Source organism: Mastigoproctus giganteus, chromosome 7, assembly GCF_048544385.1.
Source record: "Mastigoproctus giganteus isolate SK-2022 chromosome 7, ASM4854438v1, whole genome shotgun sequence".
In the NCBI taxonomy this organism is placed as follows: domain Eukaryota; kingdom Metazoa; phylum Arthropoda; class Arachnida; order Uropygi; family Thelyphonidae; genus Mastigoproctus; species Mastigoproctus giganteus.
The window spans coordinates 65,699,493-65,722,695 of NC_143581.1; the positions used below are offsets into that span (position 1 = coordinate 65,699,493).

At 39.1% G+C, this 23,203-nt stretch overlaps 1 protein-coding gene across 3 annotated transcripts in view; it reads left to right on the forward strand.

Annotated features, from left to right (window-relative positions):
* LOC150082968 (putative phosphorylase b kinase regulatory subunit beta) overlaps positions 1–23,203 on the forward strand; it is a 735,196-nt gene that overhangs the window by 452,660 nt on the left and 259,333 nt on the right. For all 3 annotated transcript variants that reach the window (XM_090377701.1, XM_090377699.1, XM_090377700.1), the window contains exons 21-22: positions 11,493–11,619; positions 21,451–21,508. In XM_090377701.1, the coding sequence (XP_090233827.1) occupies positions 11,493–11,619; positions 21,451–21,508 (185 nt within the window). The remainder of the gene's footprint in view (positions 1–11,492; positions 11,620–21,450; positions 21,509–23,203) is intronic.

Genomic DNA, 23,203 nt, shown 5'->3' on the forward strand with positions numbered 1-23,203 from the left:
CTTTTGTTGTGGAAGCCTAAATAAATTTAAGGCTGAGCAGGACAGGCATTTTCAACGAATGGAGGGGTGAAATGGGAGGTTTTTTTTTTTTTTTTTGACTGAATCTGCATAAGCTTGCTTTCGTGCATCGTATGCCTCTACTAATGCTAATGCTAATAATGTAACTAGGAACTCATCAGGGACTCAAGATTCTAGTAACCTACCAAGTGATGCACTTCCAATTTGGGCTCCAAAACAGAATAACTAAGTGCAAACTGCTCTGGCTCAAAAGGACTTAGTTCTATTAGGAGACTCCTTTGTCAGGAAACGGGAAATATTTTTTGTAATACGGGTAGGTGGACTAGTACCAGAGTATGTCTGCTGGGAGCATCAATTAATGATGTCACCAACAGATTGTCATATTTTAAGGGAGTAAAGAGATTATTATTATTCATATGGGGACTAATGATATTAAGTACACACACTATCTGATTTGTTAGACAAATATAGGACCATGCTCAAGAAATGCCATGAGTTAGGTAACAATGTCTCTGTGTCTGCAATTCTGTTCAGGCATGATAGGAGAGATTATATGCTGAAAGCCTTGTGGATTAACTCATCCACAAGACTTGAAGAACTCTGCAAGGCTTTTGGGAGGAAATCTTATCAATTTGGCCCACACTTGTAGGTAGAAGAAATCTGTTTTTTAGAGACGGGATACATTTAAACAAAGATGGTACAAGGGTTTTTGCTAGTATTATTGAGGATACCTTAAGGGTTCAGGGAAACTGCTAGTTTGGGGAGACAAGAGTAATATTGATACGTATTTATCTGATGATATTGGTCAATGTAATGCTTGCATATATCTCAAGAGTTCTTGTTTGTTACTGCAACAGATCATATTAGCAAGATGTTCTGGGGGCAGAAATGTTTCAAATGAGCAGGTAGCTAATGCCAGGGAAGCAAGCTTAAATAGCTTCAGGGATCAAAGTAGTTAACTGTACAAGAACACTAGGTCTTAATTGTTTATACAGTAATGTTAGAAGTAGTAGTAGTAGTAGTGGCACGTGATGCAAGAAAGCAAGTGTATGAGCTTATGCAGCATCAGCCAAAAAAAAAAAAAATCACACCATTCCCTCCAAATGCCTGTCCAGTTCCTCCTTAAATTTATTTAACCTATCAACTTCCACAACGACAGATGGAAGTTTGTTCCAGCAATTAACCACCCGCTGGCTAAAGGAAAATTTCCGCACATCTATTCTACATCTGTCCTTTCTTAATTTGAACTTATGTTCCCGTAGGTTCGTAATCTGAACAAGTGGAAGGATCCCATCAGAATTCAGCGTGCTCAACCCATTCAAGGCCTTATAGACCTCAATCAGATCACCGCGCAGGTGCCTAGTCTCCAGCCACTGCAATTTGCAGAACTTAAGCCTCTCTTGGTAAGAGGATCCCTTCATTCCCCTCACCAATCGTGTTGCTCTTCTCTGTACACGCTCAAGTAAATCTACATCCTTCCTAAAATGAGGCCTCCAGACCTGTACGCCAGGTCTGGAGTACAGGTCTGTTGTCAGAAGTGACAGAAGTGTTGTCAATAAAATGAGTGAATCTTAATTGTTTATACAGTAATGTTAGAAGTGTTGTCAATAAAACGAGTGAATTCAAACTGTTGGTTAGGACAAGTAACACTGACATAATATTGCTTACGGAAACATGGTGCCACCCGGAAATAGGACATGATGAGTTTCGGTATGGTATGCACAATATATATATAGGGAACGGCCTCTATAGCTGAGTGGTCAGGAGTGGGAGTGCAGTAGCACGTGCTCTTTGAATAGACTGGAGTTAAAGCCCCTGACTGCTAAATATGGTCGATTTGCCAACCCACACTGGACCAGTGTGGCAGATTATGTTCTATTGCTCTCAGCATGAATTGTTGAGGAGGTTTCCATCCTGCAGTGGGTTGATAATGGCTGCAGTTTACCCTTTTTTTTTTTTTTTTTTTTTTCATCTATAGGGAAGGATAGGGCAGAAAGAAGGGGTCATGGTCCTTGAGGTTGTCACAGACATTCTCTCAGATATGCCACACAAGCTGTACTTGCTACCTGGGAGTCTAAAACGCTGATGGAACTGATATTCGGGTGATACTCAAGTCAAGTGGACCCAATTTCGGCGAAGTCCGGATGGTCTGTGACAGCCAGATCCTCTGTTTGCACCTTCACGATGGTGGGACTGTTAGTAATCCTGGGTATAACCTCCATGCACAAGTACATGGTGGGTGACCACCCAGGTGTGAACCAACGTAAGCAGGGGTCAAGGCGCTTACGCCACATGGAGGAATGCCACCCCTCTATGTTACCAGGCAGTACTAGGTGGTAGATGACTCCCATCAACCGGTGAAATACCACCACTTTGCTTATTGGAGGCTTGAAGTGGTGGAACCCATGTTTAGTCTCTAGAGCTAATTTCCGGTCAACCCTTCCCTATCTCTTCCATCATGCAGTATGATTGATGACTTTTGAGGTTATGATGAACGTCGTGGCGAGATCCAATATTCCTTACATTTCGAGGGTACAGCTCCAAAACAGTGTTCGCAGGCCGGCCGCTAGTTAGTACACCAGACTGAACCTATTGGTAACTCTCTATGAGGCTTCCGGATCAGCTAGTGTATAATCTTGCTACCTCTACTCTGCCAGATAGTGACTGGAGGGAGTCCGAGTAGTGTGTATGTGGGGAGCATTGTTGAGGCCACGTTATGTCAAGGATCTGGGTATATTCTTACAACATGTACGCCATATCCAAAAATTTCATTACTTCATACAACATGTCCCACCCACTTTTTCTCACTATTGAATACACCATGAATTGTCAGACTAATAGAGCAAGCTTCTCTGTGAAAAGATCTAAACCTCCCAAGGACTTCCTAATTCATTTCACAAATATACGTTGTCTCAATTCTAATCGCAACGATGTCCATTTCCACTTGCAGTCTGCCAAACCCCATGTACTTTTTCTGACAGAATCTCAGTTATCGGTTGATTGAACTACTGCTCATCTCAGATGCCCAAATTATTCGCTGTATGATTCCTTTCGCCTCAAAGTTGGTACTTGTGCATATGTCCGTGCTGATATTCCCTGTCAGAGACTTGGCAATTTGGAATCTCCTCTCTTTGATCTTCTCTGGCCTAAAATCTCTCTACCTCATTATGTCAAATTCATCTGTTGTCTCTACCGTTCTCCCAACTCCACTAATCACTTGGAGCTCTTTGACTTCCTCTCTTAGCCGACCGGGCTAGCCGGGTGGGTAAAGTCCCTACCCAAAGGTCGCGGGTCCGATTCCTGCCTCGGGCTTGGATCAAAGTGCTGCAAAGACCTTAGGAGGTGCATTATGGCCACAGAAGCCTATGCACCAACAACAAAAAAAAAAAAAAAAACTTCCTCTCTTTGCAACTTGACTTTCTCCAGTCCAACTTTCCTAACAGTGAGGTAATTTTCCTTGGTGATTTTATGTTCACAACTCCAGCTGGCTTCCGTTTTCTAGTCACACTGACCCAGCAGGTCGAGATGCTGAGGCTTTTGCAATTACTAATGACCTAGCACAGATTGTGCATTTACCTACAAGAATACCGGACAATCCTAATCATACAGCCAATACACTTGATCTTTTTCTCACAAACAACCCTTCTAAGTACACGGTCGAAGTGAGAGGTCTTTTAGACACTTCAGATCACAACTTGGTGATTGTCTCTTCTCCAACGGAACCTTTATCTCATGGCTATTCCCAACCTCGTGTTGTTTGGCATTACAAGAATGCAAAATGGGATGACCTGCAAGACTTCTTTTCTTCTTTTCCTTGGTCGGATTACTGTTTCAAAACTTCTGATGTCAACGTTTGCTCAGATCATGTCAGTGAAATTATTCTTGCAGGAATGGAATCCTTTATCCCACACTCCACTTTAAAATCTCGTCCTTTATCTAAACCTTGGTTTTCCAATAAATGTGGTAAGGCTGTTCAAGAGAAGAATGTTACATATCGTAATTGGCTTGTTTCTAATTCTTCAGTTTCATTTTCTGCCTACACCAAAGCTCGTAACAATTGTAAAGCAGTTATTAATCATTCCAAAGTAGAGTTTGAACAGGCTAAGAGTAGAAAACTTGCTTCTTGCCCTAATGGTAGCCGAGCATTCTGGTCTCTTGCCAAAGCTATTGGCCGCAACTTTTACCCATCTCTGCTGCACCTCTGTCCAAACCAGATGGTTCTGTTGTCACTTCAGCCAAGGATAAAGCTGACCTGCTAGCATCCCATTTTTCTTCCAGCTCATGTATTAATGATCTTGGTAAAACACCTCCCACCATTCCCAACACGCTCCATTCAATGCCACCTGTGGTCTTCCGTCAAAAGGATATCAGATGGATTTTGATGAATCTTGATGCTAAGAAAGCTCCAGGTCCTGATGGTATTTCTCCACTTGTTCTCAAAACCTGTGCTCCTGAACTTACTCCTATTCTTTGCCGCCTTTTTTTCACTTTCTTATTCCAAAGGTGTTTTTCCTTCTGCTTGGAAATTTGCCAGTTCCATATCCAGCCAGTTCCAAAAAGGTGACAAATCCCTCACATCCAATTATCGTCCCATTGCAATTACTTCTACTCTTTCTAAAGTAATGGAGAAATCAATTAACTGCCAACTCTTAAACTACCTAGAACCCTTCCGTCTAATCAACGATCGCCAGTATGGATTTCATCAGTGTCGATCCACCGGTGATATTCTGTCTCATGTTACCCATTTATGGACTAATTCAATGGAAAGGTTCGGTGAAACACAAGTAGTTGCTCTTGACATCTGAAATGCTTTTGATCGTGTTTGGCATAAAGGTCTTCTAAACAAGCTTCCATCTTATGGTTTGCCAACTGTTTTTAGTAATTGGTTATCCAGTTTTCTCTCTGATCGCTCACTGAGGGTGATGGTAGATGGCTCTCTGTCTTCTAACTTCTCCACTAATGCCGGTGTCCCCCAAGGTTCAGTTCTTTCCCCCACTCTTTTCCTCTTGCATATCAATGACCTTCTTCCATTGACTGGAAATCCTAACCATAGTTTTGCCGATGATAGCACATTGCATTCAATTTTCCATTTTGAGAAACCTTGTCCTGCTCAATCAGCTTCAACTTCTCGAAAATCTGCAACCCATTCCTTAAATGCCGATCTTCAGGTAATTCTCCAGTGGGGCAAAGACAACTTAGTTGATTTCAACCCTTCTAAAACTGAGTCTTGTCTTATATCTCGCAAAAAGGATTCTTCTGCTCCTATGCTTATCTTTAGTGACACTCCGATTTCTAGGAAAAATGATATATCTCTTTTGGGGATTATCCTGACTTCTAATCTCTCTTGGCACAAGCACATTACAAATATTGTTTCCTCTGCATCTAAAAAATTTGGTTTTCTCTTTTGCTCTGGGCTTTACTTTTCTTCCAAACAGCTGCTCATTCTGTATAAATCGCAAATCCCCCCTGCCATGGAATAATGTTCTCACATCTGGGGTGTTGCCCCCAAAACCTCTCTCAGGCTTTTTGATTCCATTCAGAAGAGGGCAGTTAGGTTAATTAATGATTCATCTCTAACAGAGTCTCTCCACTCGCCTTCTCATAAATGTACTGTTTCTGCTGCATGCCTCTTCTACAGATACTTCCATGGGCACTGTTCTTCCGAATTGGCTTCTATAATTCCCGCTCTCTCTTTCAAAACAGTCCGAACACATGCTGGCACCAGCCAACATCCATTTACTGTCCAACTTCAAACCCACAGAACCAACTTTTCATCTTCCTCATTTATTCATTCAACTGCCGTTTTCTGGAACAACCTTCCTTCATATGTATTTCCTGAAAATTACAATCTACAGAAGTTCATGTCCAATGTCAACAAATATCTTCTTTCGTCTTCTCAACCTCCTACCCAAGCACGGCTCTAAGTACTATAGGTTCTAATACCTCTCATGTTTGGGGTTCACATAAAAAAAAAAGAGAGAGAGAGAGAGACTTAAGTTCTGCAAATTGCAGTGGCTGGAGACTAGGCACCTATGAGGTGATCTGATTGAGGTGTATAAGCCCTGGAATGGGTTGAGCGCAATGAATTCTGATAGGATTCTTACACTTCCTCAGATTACGAACCTAAGGGGGCATAAATTCAAATTGAGGAAAGACAGTTGTAGAATAGATGTGCGGAAATTTGCCTTTAGGCAGCAGGTGGTTAATTGCTGGAACAAACTTCCATCTGTTGTTGTTGAAGTTGGTAGCTTAAATAAATTCAAGGAGAAGCTGGACAAACATTTCGAGGAAATGGTTGTGGGAATTTTTTTTTTTTTTTTTTTTTTTGGCTGATGCTACATAAGCTCATACACTTGCTTTCTTGCATCATATGCCTGTATTACTATTATTACTGATTCAGGCAAAGCAATGTAACACCCAATCTGAACTAATCAATGTTGTGCTCTGAAATAACTGAAAGTGGTGCAATCTGTGTGTTTCTTAATGTTTTTTTAGTGTAATAAATTTGTAGATATATATTATGCATTAAATAAGTCAGTGTAATAAATCAATGCCAAAACTACTCACAGTAGGCCCTTTTTTTTTTTTTTAATTTTATTTTAAATGTATTGTTAAAAAATCGACTTTTCTTCCCTTTTTTTTTTACATTGTCTGTATTTCTTCACATGTCAACAAATTTTTTGGCATATGAAGATTGGGACTCATGTTATATATGTTTGCTATCCATGTTCTAGCAGTTCTTTAGGGTTGATAGGCTAGCTAAGCATATAAATTTGCTTTTAATTCAGTTAAATATATTTTTGCCACTGATCTTAGTCTTAAAAGTGTGTGCGGCCTTAAAAAAAATTATTTGGACTCTTTAGGAGACTTTTATTCAGTTCTTTTGAGTTCTTCTAGAGAGAGAGAGAGAGAGAGAGAGAGAGAGAGAGAAAGAAAGAAAGAAAGAAAGAAAGAGAGAGAGAGAGAGAGAGAGAGAGAGAGAGAGAGAGAGAGAGAGAGAGAGGGAGTGTCAAAATTATATATATACAGCTAGGTCGTGATTTTAGTGCGGATAATTGAATCCCATGAAGTGGTCACATTATTCGAAGTTATAATTATGTGTATTAAGTTATAATATGATAATTGGTTCCAGCTCGATGGAAATAGGCAATGAAAAATTTTAAAAACAAGTTTTTATATGTTTATTAATGAAATTTTATAGTAAAGGATAAAAAGAATATACTTATAATTTAAATTTATTGTTAGCAAAGTCATTGAGTACTATAATTATAGAAAGCAAAATAAAAACAAAAAAAATTCTAAATATTGTTCCTAAAGGTAAGCTTACACTGACGAAAACATCTTTATTGTCTCGAAATATTTTAGCAGTGCAGACTGAACTGTTTTCTCATTCTTTAAATCTTCATACATATACTGGTGATGCAGAGTGCTTTATCCACAGCTTGGCAAATGTGCATGGTTTGATCGAGGTTAGGGTCAGCATCCATAATTTTTTGCTTCACGACTTCTACAGCTCAAAAGATTCCTTCCAATTCCTTGAGAGTGAACTCCTTCACTTGCACATTATCTCGTTCTTCGGCATCATTGTCAGCTTCCTCAAATGCTCTTTGTTGATCTAAAAGTAGTTGATCATCATCAGTCAATTCTTCCAAATGTGAATTGAGCAGTTCCAGAACATTGTCATTTTCTAGTTCATCAAATCCAAGTTCTCTTCCAATATTTGTTGTTTCTTCTATAACAGTTTTTTCTTCAATTTTTCCATTACTATTTGCACAATGAGGCAAAATGTACTTCCACACCCACACATGTTTGCAGTTATTTGTTGCCAAGCATGCTGAATATTTTCTATTGCATGTCTGATGTTATAATTTTTCCAGAACTCTGTTAAGGAAATTGCATCATCTCCTGTGAGTTTTAACAATTGCCTGTTCAGATGTTTTTCTTATGTAGTAGGCCTTAAATGTTGCTATGGTCCCTCGATCCATGGGCTGCAACAAAGATGTTGTGTTTAGCAGCAAAAAAATGATTTTTTACATTTTCACATAATGAACCGAGTGTAGTTGGATGACCTGGAGTATTATCTAAAATCAGTAGTACTTTAAATGTGATGTTGCTTTCCTTGGAATAATTTTCAACAGCTGGGCAAAAATAGCTTGAAAATCAGTCAGTGAATACAACTTGGGTCACCCATACTTTCTTATTTGATCGTCAAATAACTGGAGGTGATCTATAATTGTAGCCTTTTAGAGCGCAAGCATTTCGAGACTGATAAACAATCATCGGTTTCAATTTTAAATCGCTTTGAGCATTACCTCCCAGTAAAAGTGTTAGGTGATCTTTAAATACTTTAAATCCAGGTTGTTTTTTCTTTCTTAGAAATGTAAGTTCTGGAAGGCATCCTTTTCCAGATTAAACCAGTTTCATCCACATTAAATATTTATTGATCAGTATATCCACCATCTTCGATTATTTTTTTTTAAACATCAGGATATTTAGATGCTGCGTCCTCATTTGCACTGGCCACCTCACCTGTAATTTTAACATTATGCAGCTGAGCTTGAATTTTAAATCAATCAAACCAACCAACACTTGCATTAAATGTTTCTTCTACTTCATTAATTTTTTCTTCCACTTTTTTAAACACATTTAAAGCTTTTGTCTGAATGACTGCTCTGCTAAGGGGAATATGTTTTTGATTGTAATCCTCAATTCATACAGTTAAAAGATGTTCCATTTCTATCATTGTAACACTTCTATTCCTTGTATATGTTTGGAAACCACAAAAAGCTGATGCAACTTTACCTTTTTTCTTTTATTTCCCCTATGTGTTTCTATCATTGTAACACTTCTATTCCTTGTATATGTTTGGAAACCACAAAAAGCTGATGCAACTTTACCTTTTTTCTTTTATTTCCCCTATGTGTTTTATAATATTCCGTACCATAGATTAAAGCATTCCGACATCTCGTCCTATTTTATAGTTGCTATGACCATGTTCATGTTATTCAATCACATAAACTTTTTGCTCTAATGTAATAACAAGCCTCTTCTTTTTTGCTCTCGTAGTGTTTTTATCTGAAAGAACTCTTCCTCTTGTCCATTTTGTTATTTTGTTAAGGGCACCTCTTAAAATCAAAGGCAGATATTGTTGGGATATCAGAGACGTGGTGTCACACAGATATAAGGGATGCAGAACTGCAATTTGGGGAGTACAACGTCTACAGAAAGGATAGACAGGATAGGAAGGGGGAGGGAGGGATTATGCTATTAGTTAAGAAACACATAAAAACCAAGGAAGTGAAGCCAGTCGACATCGCCGGACAATGCAGTGTTGAGTCAGTTTGGTGTGACATAAGCATTGGGAGATCAAAATTGAGAGTAGGAGTGTGCTATAGGCCTAATGACTCTGATGAGTATAATAAGGAACTGTACAGGGAAATAGAGTGGGCCAGTAAATCAGAGAGTCTTATAATGGGAGATTTTAATTTCCCAGATATTGACTGGAATTTGGGGGCTGGTTACTTACTCACACACTAGCAGGGCTTTTGTGGATTTATTGGATGATTGTTTTCTACATCAGCATGTTTGGGAGGCAACTAGAGGGAGTAATACTCTTGATTTGATTATCAGCAGTGATTCTTCATGCATTAAGAATCTGCAGATAAACGAACCACTAGGTGGCAGTGATCACAGTGTGCTGAAGTGGGATTTACTCAAAGAGGTAACTACCATTAGGGGTAAAGGGAAGGGTTATTGCTTCCGTAAAGGCGACTACGATGGACTGAGACAGTATTTAAATTCTATACAGTGGGACCAACTGATGATGTTACCAACAGCAAATTCAAAATGGGAAGCATTCAAAGAACTTATCTTTGAAGCTACTAGGCTTTACATACCAACTAAGAAATATTGTTCAAGGTTTAGGCCAAAATGGATGTCAGATGAACTAATGAGGCATATGGCAGAGAAGAAAAATGCATGGGATACTTACAAATTAACACATGACACAGAAGCCTATGATAGATACAAGTTGATATGCAACCAAGTTACAAAGGAGGTTAGGCAGGCAAAGGCAGATTACGAGAAATCCTTGGCAAGGGATGCAAAGAAAAACAGCAAAGAGTTCTTTACTTATGTTAACTCTAGAAGGAAGGGGATGAATCAGATTGGTCCACTTGATATTGATGGGTCAACTGTTGATGATCCTGCTCAGGTAGCTAACAAACTAAATGAATATTTTGCATCGACATTCACACATGAGGAGTTATTCAGCAAGGGGAATGCCAGAGGTGTATTCAACTCTAGCAGTAAGCTACAGAATCTTGAAATAACTGGGAGTAAAGTGGAGGAGAAACTGTTGAAGATAAACACAAGAAAGGCACCCGGGGTGGATGGGATCTATCCGGTTATATTAAAGGAGGCAGCAAAGGAAGTAAGCAAACCCTTAGCCATAATTATGAGAGCTTCCTTGGACTCAGGGGAGGTACCCATAGACTGGAAATGCGCAAATGTGACCCCAATTCACAAAGGAGGGGGTGGGGGGGAAGGATGCTGGAAACTTTGCTCTAGAAACTAAACATGGGTTTCACCACTTCAAGCCTCCAATAAGCAAGGTGGTGGTATTGCACCGGTTGATCAGAGTTATCTACCACACTGTCTAGACCAAATTCCATTACTTCTTTAATGAAGTAGTGAAATTTGGGCATCGTGAAGTAAGGAATTTCATTATGAAGCAATTCATTCATTATGAAGCAATGAATTTTATCATAATGAAGTAATAGCATAGTGAATTTTAACAACTGAAGCCAAAACTATAGTTGGAATAAAAAGAAAAAGCATTTCTGGCCATATAGATAACCATAAAATAAAATAAATAATCCAAATGAAATAAAATAAAATTTTATTTGGATTATTTGTATTTATGGATTTTACCATAATGAAGTAATAGGATTGTGAATTTTAGCTGCTGAAGCCAAAGCAGTAGTTGGAGTGAAAAGAACAAGAATTCCTGGGCATATAGATGATCATAAAATAAAATAAATTCTCTGTACAGGCACCAATTAGCCAGAGAGTTTACAATTTAATTGTAACTTTTTATGGCAGCCAGTGTACCCCCATCTCATTTAACAATGACCCATGTATTTTTTCTGAGAGCATACAAATTCCATTATACGTTACCCCTGGACCAGCATCAGCTTTGATAATCTAATCATATTTCAGAAATAGGATCCTCAAAAATTCTTTACAAAATTTCTGAGGTTCATAAAAACTTGTAATTTTACAAGTAAAATAAAGTAATTTGTAGTAAAGTAAAATTTTACAAGTTTTTATGAAATGAAATTTAAAGAAATTAAACAAAATGGGTTGTACTATGAGCATTATTTTGTTTTTTTATTTTTTCATTTCAGGTCTGGCATCAATTTGATTCCAAGGTTTGTATTAATAAACAAATAAGTAATCACTTATTATTTCAGGAATTCAAGAACCGTTCAACAAGGGATATTTTGGATGCCTTACAACATGCAGATACTCTTCATGGGCAGAGCCAGCTGTTGGGAATATTGTGGTTTAGAGAAGGACCACACTTTTGGACAGATGTTGGTGAGGAATTATTTTTTATTGCAGTTGTTATTACAATTACAGCAAATGCTTTAAAATCCACCTTCCATGAATTTGAGAGTTGAATTTTCAATTTTTCTAGACATTAGAGAGGTATATCTGGTTATTGAACAATTTTCGAGAAACACATTTATGTCTATAAATATGCTTCAAGGAAAAATGTACTTTTGCATTAGAGCTAAAACAATAATATCTATTCTTCTTATAGAATAATTATAATGAACCTTTTAGTCTGTGTATCCCCCCAAGCTAGCAGTTTTCCGACCCACCTAACACTGCCTCGATAGCATCAGCAAATATTCTTGCACCCTTTCTATTTAAGTGTACCCCATCCCTGTAGAAGCAGTCTCTCCTGTCAACAAGCACAGACCAGACTGAAAAAAATTCTACCCCTTGAGCTCTGCACAATCTCTCCAGGTCCAAATTGATCGACAAGGCTCTCATATACTCCCTCCTATTGTCTGGGCAGAATTGCAGACACTTTCACATTCAACAATAACTCGCAACTTTTTTTCAACATTGGCCTGTACTTGTTGGGTAAATCTGCAGATCTCTTTCTCCTGATGTCATTAGTTCCAACTTGTAGAACAACATCACCTTTTGTGCCCTTAAAAGATGATATCTGCTCTACTCTACAACATTATCCACTTTTGTCCCTGGCAGAGATACCCTGGCCCTGATGCGCCAATAAAACCAAAAAAAACCAAACCAAACCCTGGTCCTGTTCCACCTATCTTTCTTGCATAGTATAATCCCCATCTCCCTGACAATAGAGTCACCAACAATAACTAGTTCCTTTGGGACCAGAACATTCTGCCTTGGAGATTGCCTCTGATTTGCCTGATGCACAGGAGTGAGCTCTGTCATTGAGCTGGGCAGCTGAGAGCTTGATGGGTCCCTCATATTAATTTCTTCAAGGGCATTTACCCTACACCTCAAGCTGTCATAGACCTCCATCAGAACACTGAGTTGGTGCCTAATTTCTTGACACTCTAGACACCTAGCACACACAAAGGCATCCTCCTTGGCTGGATCATGTCCTGTTTTAGAAAAGTCGGCAAACATTTCACATTTCGCATATTTTTAGAGACTGTGATGCGTTGGAGAATCGCCCCCTTTGTTTCTCCCCCAAGTCACAGCACTCTCGCTAGTCTGTGATCTTAACTTCGCAGCTCTAGTCTGGGTCATAATTTCCATTTAAATACAATTCCATTAACAATGTATTTTAATAAGATTAATATTATTTTGATTAATTGATAATACTATAATAAGTTAACAGATTCCTAATACAGTGCTTCGTATTACACTATCTAGTTTTACTTTATACCTTACATATACAGGGTGTCTCAAAAATACAGGGTGTCTCAGGGTGTGTCGAGATATACAGGGTGTCTCAAAAATATTGGTACAAATGTTTAGGGGAGGTAGGTAACATCTAAAGGAATGTGAATCGCATAGGAACCCATAACCGGAAACGTCACCGTAAGTCGGTACACGGCGCTATTCATCAGTTCGCGAGAGAGAAAATTTCTGGTTTACTCATTCAAGCAGTAGTCGCCGCACGAAGAGCATGCATCGATATACGAACTATGAGCTGGCAGACATGCACCTAGTGTATGGATTAGCAGAGGGCAATGGACGAGCCGATCAACGAATTTATGGAGAACGCTTCCCAGACAGACAGACATGTACCGGACCACCGTTTGTTTGCGTGTGTGCATCAAAATTTGTGCGATTATGGGTCATTTAGAGGTAACAGGAGTAGTGTGGGCAGACCACGTTTGACATGAACTCCCGCGATAGAAGAAAGTGTGTTGAATGCCGTCCAGAATAATCCTACTACGAGCATACGTGCCATTGCCTCTGCCTTAGGAGTGTCTCGTTGCAGTGTACAGCGTGTTTGGCATGATGATTCCTTACACCCCTTTCATCTCCAAAGGGTTCAGTTACTGCTCCCCCAAGATCATCCTGCACGTGTGGCTTTTGTGCAGTGGTTTCTCCAAGAAAGTGTTCAAGACTTGAATTTTCCAGTCTATGTTTTGTCACGAATGAGGCTGAAAGGCTTATTCATTCAGCACAATGCTCATGTGTGGGCTCACGACAACCCACACGGTGTGCACCCCCATGCGGCACAACATCGCTTTGCAATAAGTGTGGCCAGGTATGGTTGGTGACTGCTTAGTCAGCCCATACCTGTTGCCATCCTTCATGAACGCCGCTAAATATCGGATCTTTCTTGAACAAGTTCTACCAGAGTTACTTGACGATGTTCCAGCAAATGTGAGATGCAACATTTGGTTTCAACATGACGGGGGTGTCTGCCTATTATGGAAGGTGTGTTCGTGACCATTTGAATAGGCGTTTTGGGCATCAATGGATTGGCTGTGGTGGACCTGTTGCCTGGCCCCCAGTGCTCACCTGATTTATCGAGCCTTGATTTCTTTCTGTGGGGGCCCTCAAATCTATCGTGTAAGAATCACCTGTGGAGACAGAAATGGATCTCGTGTTGAGACTCGTCTGTGCTGCTGCTACTGTCAAAGAAACTCCAGGTGTGTTTGACCGTGTCAGCCAATCCATGCTACGTCGGTGTCACGCATGCATCGCGTCTCATGGTGGAACCTTCGAGCATCTGTTGTAACATCATGAAATGCATCCATCTCATACTCCATTGTTAATATTATGTCAAATAAATGTATGCCACTAATTACTGTCTTGTGTCATTTCTGCTTCTTGTGCCTCTACTACTACTTTCCCATGACGCTTCCGGTTATGGGTTCCTATGCAATTCACATTCCTTTAGATGTGACCTACCTCCCCTAAACGTTTGTACCAATATTTTTGAGACACCCTGCATATATATTAAGCTATTTCTTATCAACTACAATATAGCGGATAGTTCAACAATATTGGTGCCAACACCAAGAGTCGTAACTTCCAAAGATCGCTGGTTAAATTCAAAATAAGAAGCTAACGAATGCTACTAACCCTATTTAAAATCTTTGACATCAGAAGTTTTGAAACAGCAATCCAACCAAGGAAAAGAAGAAAAGAAATCTCGCAGGTCATCCCATTTTGCATTCTTGTAATGCCAAACAACATGAGGTTGGGAATAGCCATGAGATAAAGGCTCCATTGGAGAAGAGACAATCACCAAGTTGTGATGAGGTGCTTAAAGGACCTCTCACTTCGACCGCATACTTAGAAGGGTTGTTTGTGAGAGGAAAATTACCTCACTGTTAGGAAAGTTGGACTGGAGAAAGTCAAGTTGCAAAGAGAGGAAGTCAAAGAGCTCCAAGTGAATAGTGGTGTTTGGAAAACAGTAGAGACAACAGATGAATTTTACACAATGAGGTAGAGAGATTTTAGGCCAGAGGAGATTCCAAATTACCAAGACTCTATCGTGGAATATCGGAACAGGCATATTCAGAAGTACCACCTTTGAGGCAAAAGGAATCATACAGCGAATAATTTGGACAAGTGAGATGAGCAGTAGTTGAATCAACTGAGATTCTATCAGAAAAGGTACATGGGGTTTGGTAGACTGCAAGTGGAACTGCACGTCGTTGAGATTGGAATTGAGACCATGTATATTTGTGAAATGAATTAGGAAGTGTTTGGGCGGTTTAGATCTTTTCGCAGATAAGCTTACTCTATTAATTTGACAATTCATGGTGTATTCAATAGTAAGAAAAAGTGGTGGGGGGTGTCCCCCACTTTTTCTTACTATTGAATATCATAACCTCAAAAGTCATCAGTCATACTGCATGATGGAAGAGATGGGGAAGGGTTGACCGGAACTTAGCTATGGAGAGTAAACATGGGTTCCGCCACTTCACGCCTCTAATAAGCAAACTGGTGGTATTGCACCAGTTGAGGAGAGTCGTCTACCACTTAGTATTGCCTGGTAACACAGAGGGGCAGCATTCCTCCGTGTGGTGTAGGTGCTACACCTCGACCCCTGCTTACGTTGGTTCACACCTGGGTGGTCACCCACAGTGTGCTTGAGCATGGGAGTTATACCTAGCATTACTAACAGTCCCACCATCGTGAAGGTGCAAGCAGAGGATTTGGCTGTCACAGACCATCCGTATACTTTGCCAAAATTGGGTCCACTTGACCTGAGTGTCACCCGAATATCAGTTCCATCAGCGTTTTAGACTTCCAGGTAGCAAGTAGAGCCTGTCTGGCATATCTGAGAGAATGTCTGTGACAACCTCAAGGACCAAGGAACATGGACTGCATTAGGGTTATTGATGTGAAAACATCTTTGGCAGCACCTACTAAATTTTGAACTATAGTAAAAAAATTTGTCATGTGACAAGAAAATTACATAATTTCCTGTTTATCGATTTGATCGCCAAACCAGAATTGATGATTTTGCCCCACGGATAGGTGTGTCACAAAATCATGAAAGAATAGTGAATTCCAAGGATCAAAGTGGTGCCGATGACGAAGTGACATAATTTGATATAATTTCCAGTTTGTTGATTTGATCGACAATTTGTTTTTATATGAAAATTACATAATTTCCGTTTTTGATCAACAACCCGTGCAACACATCATTTTCATGTCGCAAAATCACGTGTCGACAATTGATTTGAAGCACCATTCATGCAACAAGACACGAATGGTGCTTCAAATCAACACATCTGTTGTTTATTCAGCATTTTCTGTAACAAGTGAATGTATGTTTGTTAGTTTGAAGCTTGATGCTCCCTGAAGCCTTGCTAGCAGAAACAGAAACTGACTTGTGAATCAATGCAATTCCATCTTCTTTGTTCTCCCAAAGGATCTTTGAGAGCGTTATTTAGCCACAGCAAAATGTGCATGTGTGAACTTCTGCAGTGTTGAAATTCTATGCACTTGAAAAAGTTGACCTGTAAAATTGACCAAACAGGCAATAACATTTCCACTGCAATATGTTCATAATTACATCCACAATCTTCTTCGTGTATATTGCACATGTTACAGCATTTTTGTTCACTAGCATTGCCTTCTGCATGAAGTCCATGTCGCTTGCATCATCCTCACTAATATCACATCCCTTATTCAGTAACATTTGCAACAGCTGGAGCAACCGTGGCCAACTGATTTCATTGGCACTCGGAGTCAAGAACATTGTAGGCTTACCTGAGCTGTCTCATCATAGCGAATAGATCACACTTACATTGAACCCAGTAGTAGGTCGAGTTTGGAATTGTCCTTAGGAAGGCCAATATTCATCATCTCCTTTACCTATGTATTTGAAAGCCACCATCAAATAATCTCTCGTTCTCAATCTCATTATCTTCATTACTACATAAAGGAGATGATATGGAGTAACACCGCATCTGTCAGATCATCTGAGCTGGCTCGTTGGCATCGGGAAGAGTAACACGTAATTCTCTCTGAATGTTCTGAATTGCCAAGATAAATGCTGGGAAAGGACAGTTCCTCTGCGTGCTTGTCAAACAGTAAGCTCTGCAGTACGTTAGTTTCTCCTGGGGCAATTATGAGATATTTATTATCACTCGACAACAATATTTGCTTTTGGGTAATGAGACTTTCCTCGATCAGAACTGCTTCGCTTATGTCGTCTTTAGCCAAATTAATTTCCATGTGACTGTCAACAAAGAATGATTGATCTATCGTGATTTGATACAATCAATAGAGAAGCATGTTGACCAAATTTTGAAGCCACTCTTTAACCACTCGTTTTTTTACTAGCCCAATCAAATAGCTGTACTTGTGTATTTTCTTGCATTTTATATGCACGTTTATACAATGATCGTCGTCAATCTCCCTTGGCAAACAATGGACCATCATGTTGACTGAAGCAGGCACATTGATCACTTGGTCCAGAATTCTGTATTGTCCGTATGCATGTTTCAGGTGGCTTATTTACATGAACAGTAAGTGAGAAGAAATAAGCCTCTCTTTCACTAAAGAGTAGGAGTGTGCTATAGGCCTAATGACTCTGATGAGTATAATAAGAAACTGTACAGAGAAATAGAGTGGGCCAGAAAATCAGAGAGTCTTATAATGGGGGATTTTAATTTCCGAGATATTAACTGGAATTTGTGGGTTGGTCACTCACACACTAGCAAGGCTTTTGTGGATTTATTGGATGATTGTTTTCTACATCAGCATGTTCGGGAGGCAACTAGAAGGAGTAATATTCTTGATCTGATTATCAGTAGTGATTCTTCATGCATTAAGAATCTGCAGATAAAGGAACCACTAGGTGGCAGTGATCACAGTGTGCTGAAGTGCGATTTACTCAAAGAGGTAACTACCATCAGGGGTAAAGGGAAGGGTTTTTGCTTTCGTAAAGGCGACTATGATGGTTTGAAACAGTATTTAAATTCTATACAGTGGGACCAGCTGATGATGTTACCAACAGCAAATTCAAAATGGGAAGCATTCAAAGAACTTATCTTGGAAGCTACTAGGCTTTACATACCAACCAAAAAATATTGTTTAAGGTTTAGGCCTAAATTGATGTCAGATGAACTAATGAGACATATGACAGAGAAGAAAAATGCATGGGATACATATAAATTAATGGGTGACATGGAAGCCTGTGATAGATATAAGCTGGTCTGTAGCCAAGTCACAAAAAAGGAGATTAGGCAAGCAAAGGCAGATTATGAGAAATCCTTGGCAAAGGATGCAAAGAAAAACATCAAAGAGTTCTTTACCTATGTAAGCTCTAGAAGGAATGGGATGAATCAGATTGGTCCACAGGATATTGATGGTTCAACAGTTGAGGATCCTGCTCAGGTGGCTAACAAACTAAACGGGTATTTTGCATCAACATTCACACATGAGCAGTTATATAGGAAGGAAGGGGAATGCCAGAGGTGAAGTAAACTCTGGCAGTGAGCTAGATGATTTTGTAATAACTGAGAGGAAAGTGGAGGAAAAATTGTTGAGGATAAATATAAAAAAGGCACCTGGGCTGGATGGGATCTATCCAGTTATATTAAAGGAGGCACCAAAGGAAGTAAGCATAATTACGAGAGCTTCTTTGGACTCAGGGGAGGTACCCATAGATTGGAGATGTGCAAATCTGACCCCAATTCACAAAGGAGGAGCAAAGGCTGTGAGTTTAACTTCTGTTCCAGGAAAATTAATGGAGGCACTGGTTAAAGAAGTACTGCAGGATCATCTAGACAAGACTTCAGTTATAGCTCAGACACAGCATGGCTTTGTTAAGGGGAAGTCCTGCCTGACCAATTTGATTGGATACTATGATGCAGTCACAAAAGAACTGGATGCAGGGAATGACTTTGATATTATATATTTGGATCTTAGAAAGGCTTTTGATACTGTTGCACATGGAAGACTGCTGCACAAATTGGAGCAGTGTGGCATTGGAGGCAAACTGCTGCTATGGATAAAGGGATGGTTGAGGGGGAGAAAACAGAGTGGTAATCAATGGACACTGCTCATCGTGGACTAATGTTATTAGTGGAGTCCCTCAGGGTTCAGTGTTGGTCCATTATTGTTTTCTGTATTTATAAATGATATTGATGATTGTATGTTGGATATTGATGATTGTATGATGATTTGCAAATTACAGTGTCTGGAGACTAGGCACCAGCGAGGTGATCTGATAGAGGTGTATAAAGCCTTGAATGGTTTAAGCATGCTCAATGCTGATGGGATTCTTCCTCTAGCTCAGAAAAATCACCTGAGAGGGCATAAATTCAAATTGAGGAAAGACAGATGTAGGATAGACGTGCGGAAATTTGCCTTTAGCCAGCGGGTGGTTGGTTGGTGGAACAGACTTCCATCCCTTGTGGTGGAGGTTGATAGCCTAAATAAGTTTAAGGCTCAGCTGGACAGGTATTTTGAACGAACAGAGGGGTGAAGTGGAAGTGGGTTTTTTTTTTTTTTTTTTGGCTGATGCTGCATAAGCTTGCTTTCTTGCATCAAATGCCTCTACTAATGCTAATGCTAATGTCAAGCTTGATGTCCAAGTTTGCAGACGATACAAAGGTTGGCAGGGTTGTCAAGGACACTACTGACACTATGCTGCTGCAACAGGATCTGGAAAGGTTGAGCAAATGGGCTGAGAGGTGGCAAATGAAGTTTAACATTGACAAATGTAAAGTACTACATATGGGAAACAGCAACCCCAGAGCAACGTATCAACTCTGTGGTGCTACACTGACAGTGGTAGAGAATGAAAAGGACCTGGGGGTGATTGTGCAGCAGATATGAAGTTCTCTGAGCAGTGCGGACGCCTGCAAGAGTAGCTCATGGTGTCTTGTCAATGATATATAGGAATTTTTCTAGCAGGGATAAGGAGGTGATTATTCCCTTGTATAAGGCAATGCTCAGGCCACACCTTGAGTACTGTATACAGGTCTGGAGGCCTCATTTCAAGATGGAACGAGTACAGAGAAGGGCAACAAGATTAATGGAACAAAGGGTTGCTCTTACGAAGAAAGGCTTAAGTTTTGCAAATTACAGTGTCTGGAGACTAGGCACCAGTGATGTGATCTGATAGAGGTGTATAAAACCTTGAATGGTTTGAGCATGCTCAATGCTGATGGGATTCTTCCTCTTGCTCAGAATAATCACTTGAGAGGGCATAAATTTAAATTGAGGAAAGACAGATGTAGGATAGACGTGTGGAAATTTGCCTTTAGCCAGCGGGTAGTTGGTTGGTGGAACAGACTTCCATCCCTTGTCATGGAAGTTGATAGCCTAAATTTAAGGCTCAGCTGTACAGGTATTTCAAACGAACGGAAGGGTAAAGTGGAAGTTGTTTTTTTTTTTTTTGGTCGATCCGGTATAAGCTTGCTTTCCTGCATCATATGCCTCTACTAATGCTAATGCTAATTCTTTTTCTTAGTTTAGTGACATTTGGCTTAGCAAAGAAATTTTACCTCTAAATTCTTGTGTTGCCATTGCAATTCTTGAACCGGTTTCACTGTGGTAAGATTGAAAATCATATGAATATTTATTTGTTAATCTAGCTTTTGTCACTTTCCTGTTTATTTTAAGCTTACATTGAGCAAATTGAAAATAATAGAAACTTTACATTTTGGGACCTGTGTTGATTAAATTGGGAAACCCTCACCACATCAAAAAGAACAGTTTGTGAAATTAATTATTTATTCAGGTGGCCTAATTTATTTTTTTGTTAAAAATATTCTTATCTGGAGAGCCCAAACTTTTTATTACGAATAATCTTATCTGTTTTGTAGTTAATAGAGTGCAGTTGGTTGCAAAAAACTTGTAGGGAATAGAAAAAATTTTTTAAATTTATTCATTATCTTATTAATTATAAGGCTCTACAGTATTTACTGGCTCAAACAATCTCTTCCTGCAGATGTTAACTGTTTATATGATTTTGTAATCATATTTCTGCACTTATTAATTAACTAAAATAATAAAATTAGTGACTGTTCTAAAAAACAAATATAATGATTTTTTAAATTTTATTTCTTATATGAGATGGTTAGTTTTAGTAGTGATTGTTTTAAATTAGGATGAAAGTTTATGATACCAGTTAGAAGTAAAACAAAAACAACTTTTACCAAGTTGTAGTAGCAGACCATAATTCCACATCATTTCACATCAGCAAAAGTAAATGGTTTAGTTAGTTATTTTTCTAGTTCACCCATCCAGGATTATCCTTATCACTTCTACTTGTTTTTAACAATATTTGGTTGCCTCTTTGGAGAGAGAGAAAGGCCATGGCCTTTACAATTAACTATTTTAATGGTTATGTTAATTTTGTTGCTGAATGCATATTTTTGATAATGCATGAATATTCTTAATTTACTTTTATATAAATTTTATTTTTTTCTTTTAAAGGAACTGTGAAAGAAAGACTAGAGAAGTTAACAAGACAAGCAGGTGCACTTCGTCACTGGTAATATTTAGTGAATAATTATTTGGCTTAATGTAAAATATGAAAAATAATAATAAAGTTCAGAGTGAAAAAACTTTATGGTAAGTCTTAAAATACCATATTAATTTTCAAATCAATAATATAGCAATCACTAAATTTATCGGTACTCACCTCATATTATCTGTGTATTATCACATTGAAGTTATAGGAAAGGTAAAGATGTTAAAATACAATTAATTAAAAATAGAAAAGTTACATTAGTAAGTTAAGATTAAGCCCAAAGGAAGAAGAAGTGCACTGCACATTCCACCGGATGTCATCTATAAAATCATTATGTAAACGAAGAAACTAAAATCTTAAAAGTTGTAACGTAAGAGGCCAATTGTCCAAATGATAGACTTTCGAAGTATTCATCATCAGTTGGCTGAAGGTGTAAGTGAAGACGAGTTTAAAAAGAAGTTTTAAGTCCCCATTATGCATTGCTTAGACATGTGTTTATCATGTCAGCATCCGTGGTTTTCGTGATAATACACAGATAATTTGAGGTGAGTACCGATAAATTAAGCCATTACTATATTATTGATTTATAGTTCAGAGTTTAACTGGACTTTATTATCTGAGGTGTTACTTAACTCAATATAATAGATGGCACTCAATACAATAGAAGAGAGTGTCTGGGCACTTCTATTGTATTGAGTGCCTTGTCAATTAATTTGGCCCTGGAGAGACTGTGCAAAGCTCATGGGATAAAATATTTCTCATCTTGGCCTGTGCTTATGAACAGAAAAGACTGTTTTTCAGGGATTGGATACACTTAAATAGAAGGAGTGCAAGAATATTTCCTAATTTCATCAAGCAGTGACAGGTGGGTCGGAAAACTACTAGCTTGGTTGGAATACACAGACTAATACATTAACTAGAGCCACAGGCAGAGGTGAAAGTGATTCTTGCACTGCTTCCATTGGAACCAGCATCCTGGAAATCAAGGTGTGAGGGATTTCCATCCCTGCTGTGAGTAATCACGAAATGAGTGAATACATGGACTGTGTTAGGATAACTAAGAGTAAGAACAGGTGCATGTACCCTTGCATGAATGCTAATGCTAGGAGCATAGTAAATAAATTTGAAGTACTGATTATGCCATCAAATGTAGATATTGTGGTGATATCAGAGACATTGTGTCACTTAGACATCAGGGTTGCAGAATTCGAATATGGGGAGTACAATGTGTACAGAAAGAACTAAAGTGTATAGTGTTGAGGGTCCAGCGGCACTGAGAGTCTCTCCCAACTCTGCATTAGTATCACTCTGAAGGAGTACAGTACTCAGTAGAAGCCAGAGATGAAAAGTGTGATGTGAGTTTATGAAGTGTAGTGTTCGATAGGAGATAGGCCAGGCAGTAGAGGAAAGTCAATGATATTCTGGTGGGTCCTATTTTTAAAAAAAAATGACATTTGGAAATGGGAAAAGCAGTGGGAGGAAGGGGAGAGAAAAAGAAAAAGTAGTAGGGAATGTAGATGAAGACAACCCCGTTCCCCCAGATAGCAAAGCAAGAGTGCTTCAAGTAGGTCACCATTGACCGAGTGAGTGGTCTAGAGACCTTAAAATCCTACCCAGCCCAGGGACTGGTTTGCATGAAGTCATCTGACAGTTAGCATCAAGGTACAGAATTAAGCTGTAGTATCAGGCTGTGATGGATGGCTGTCTTACTTGGCA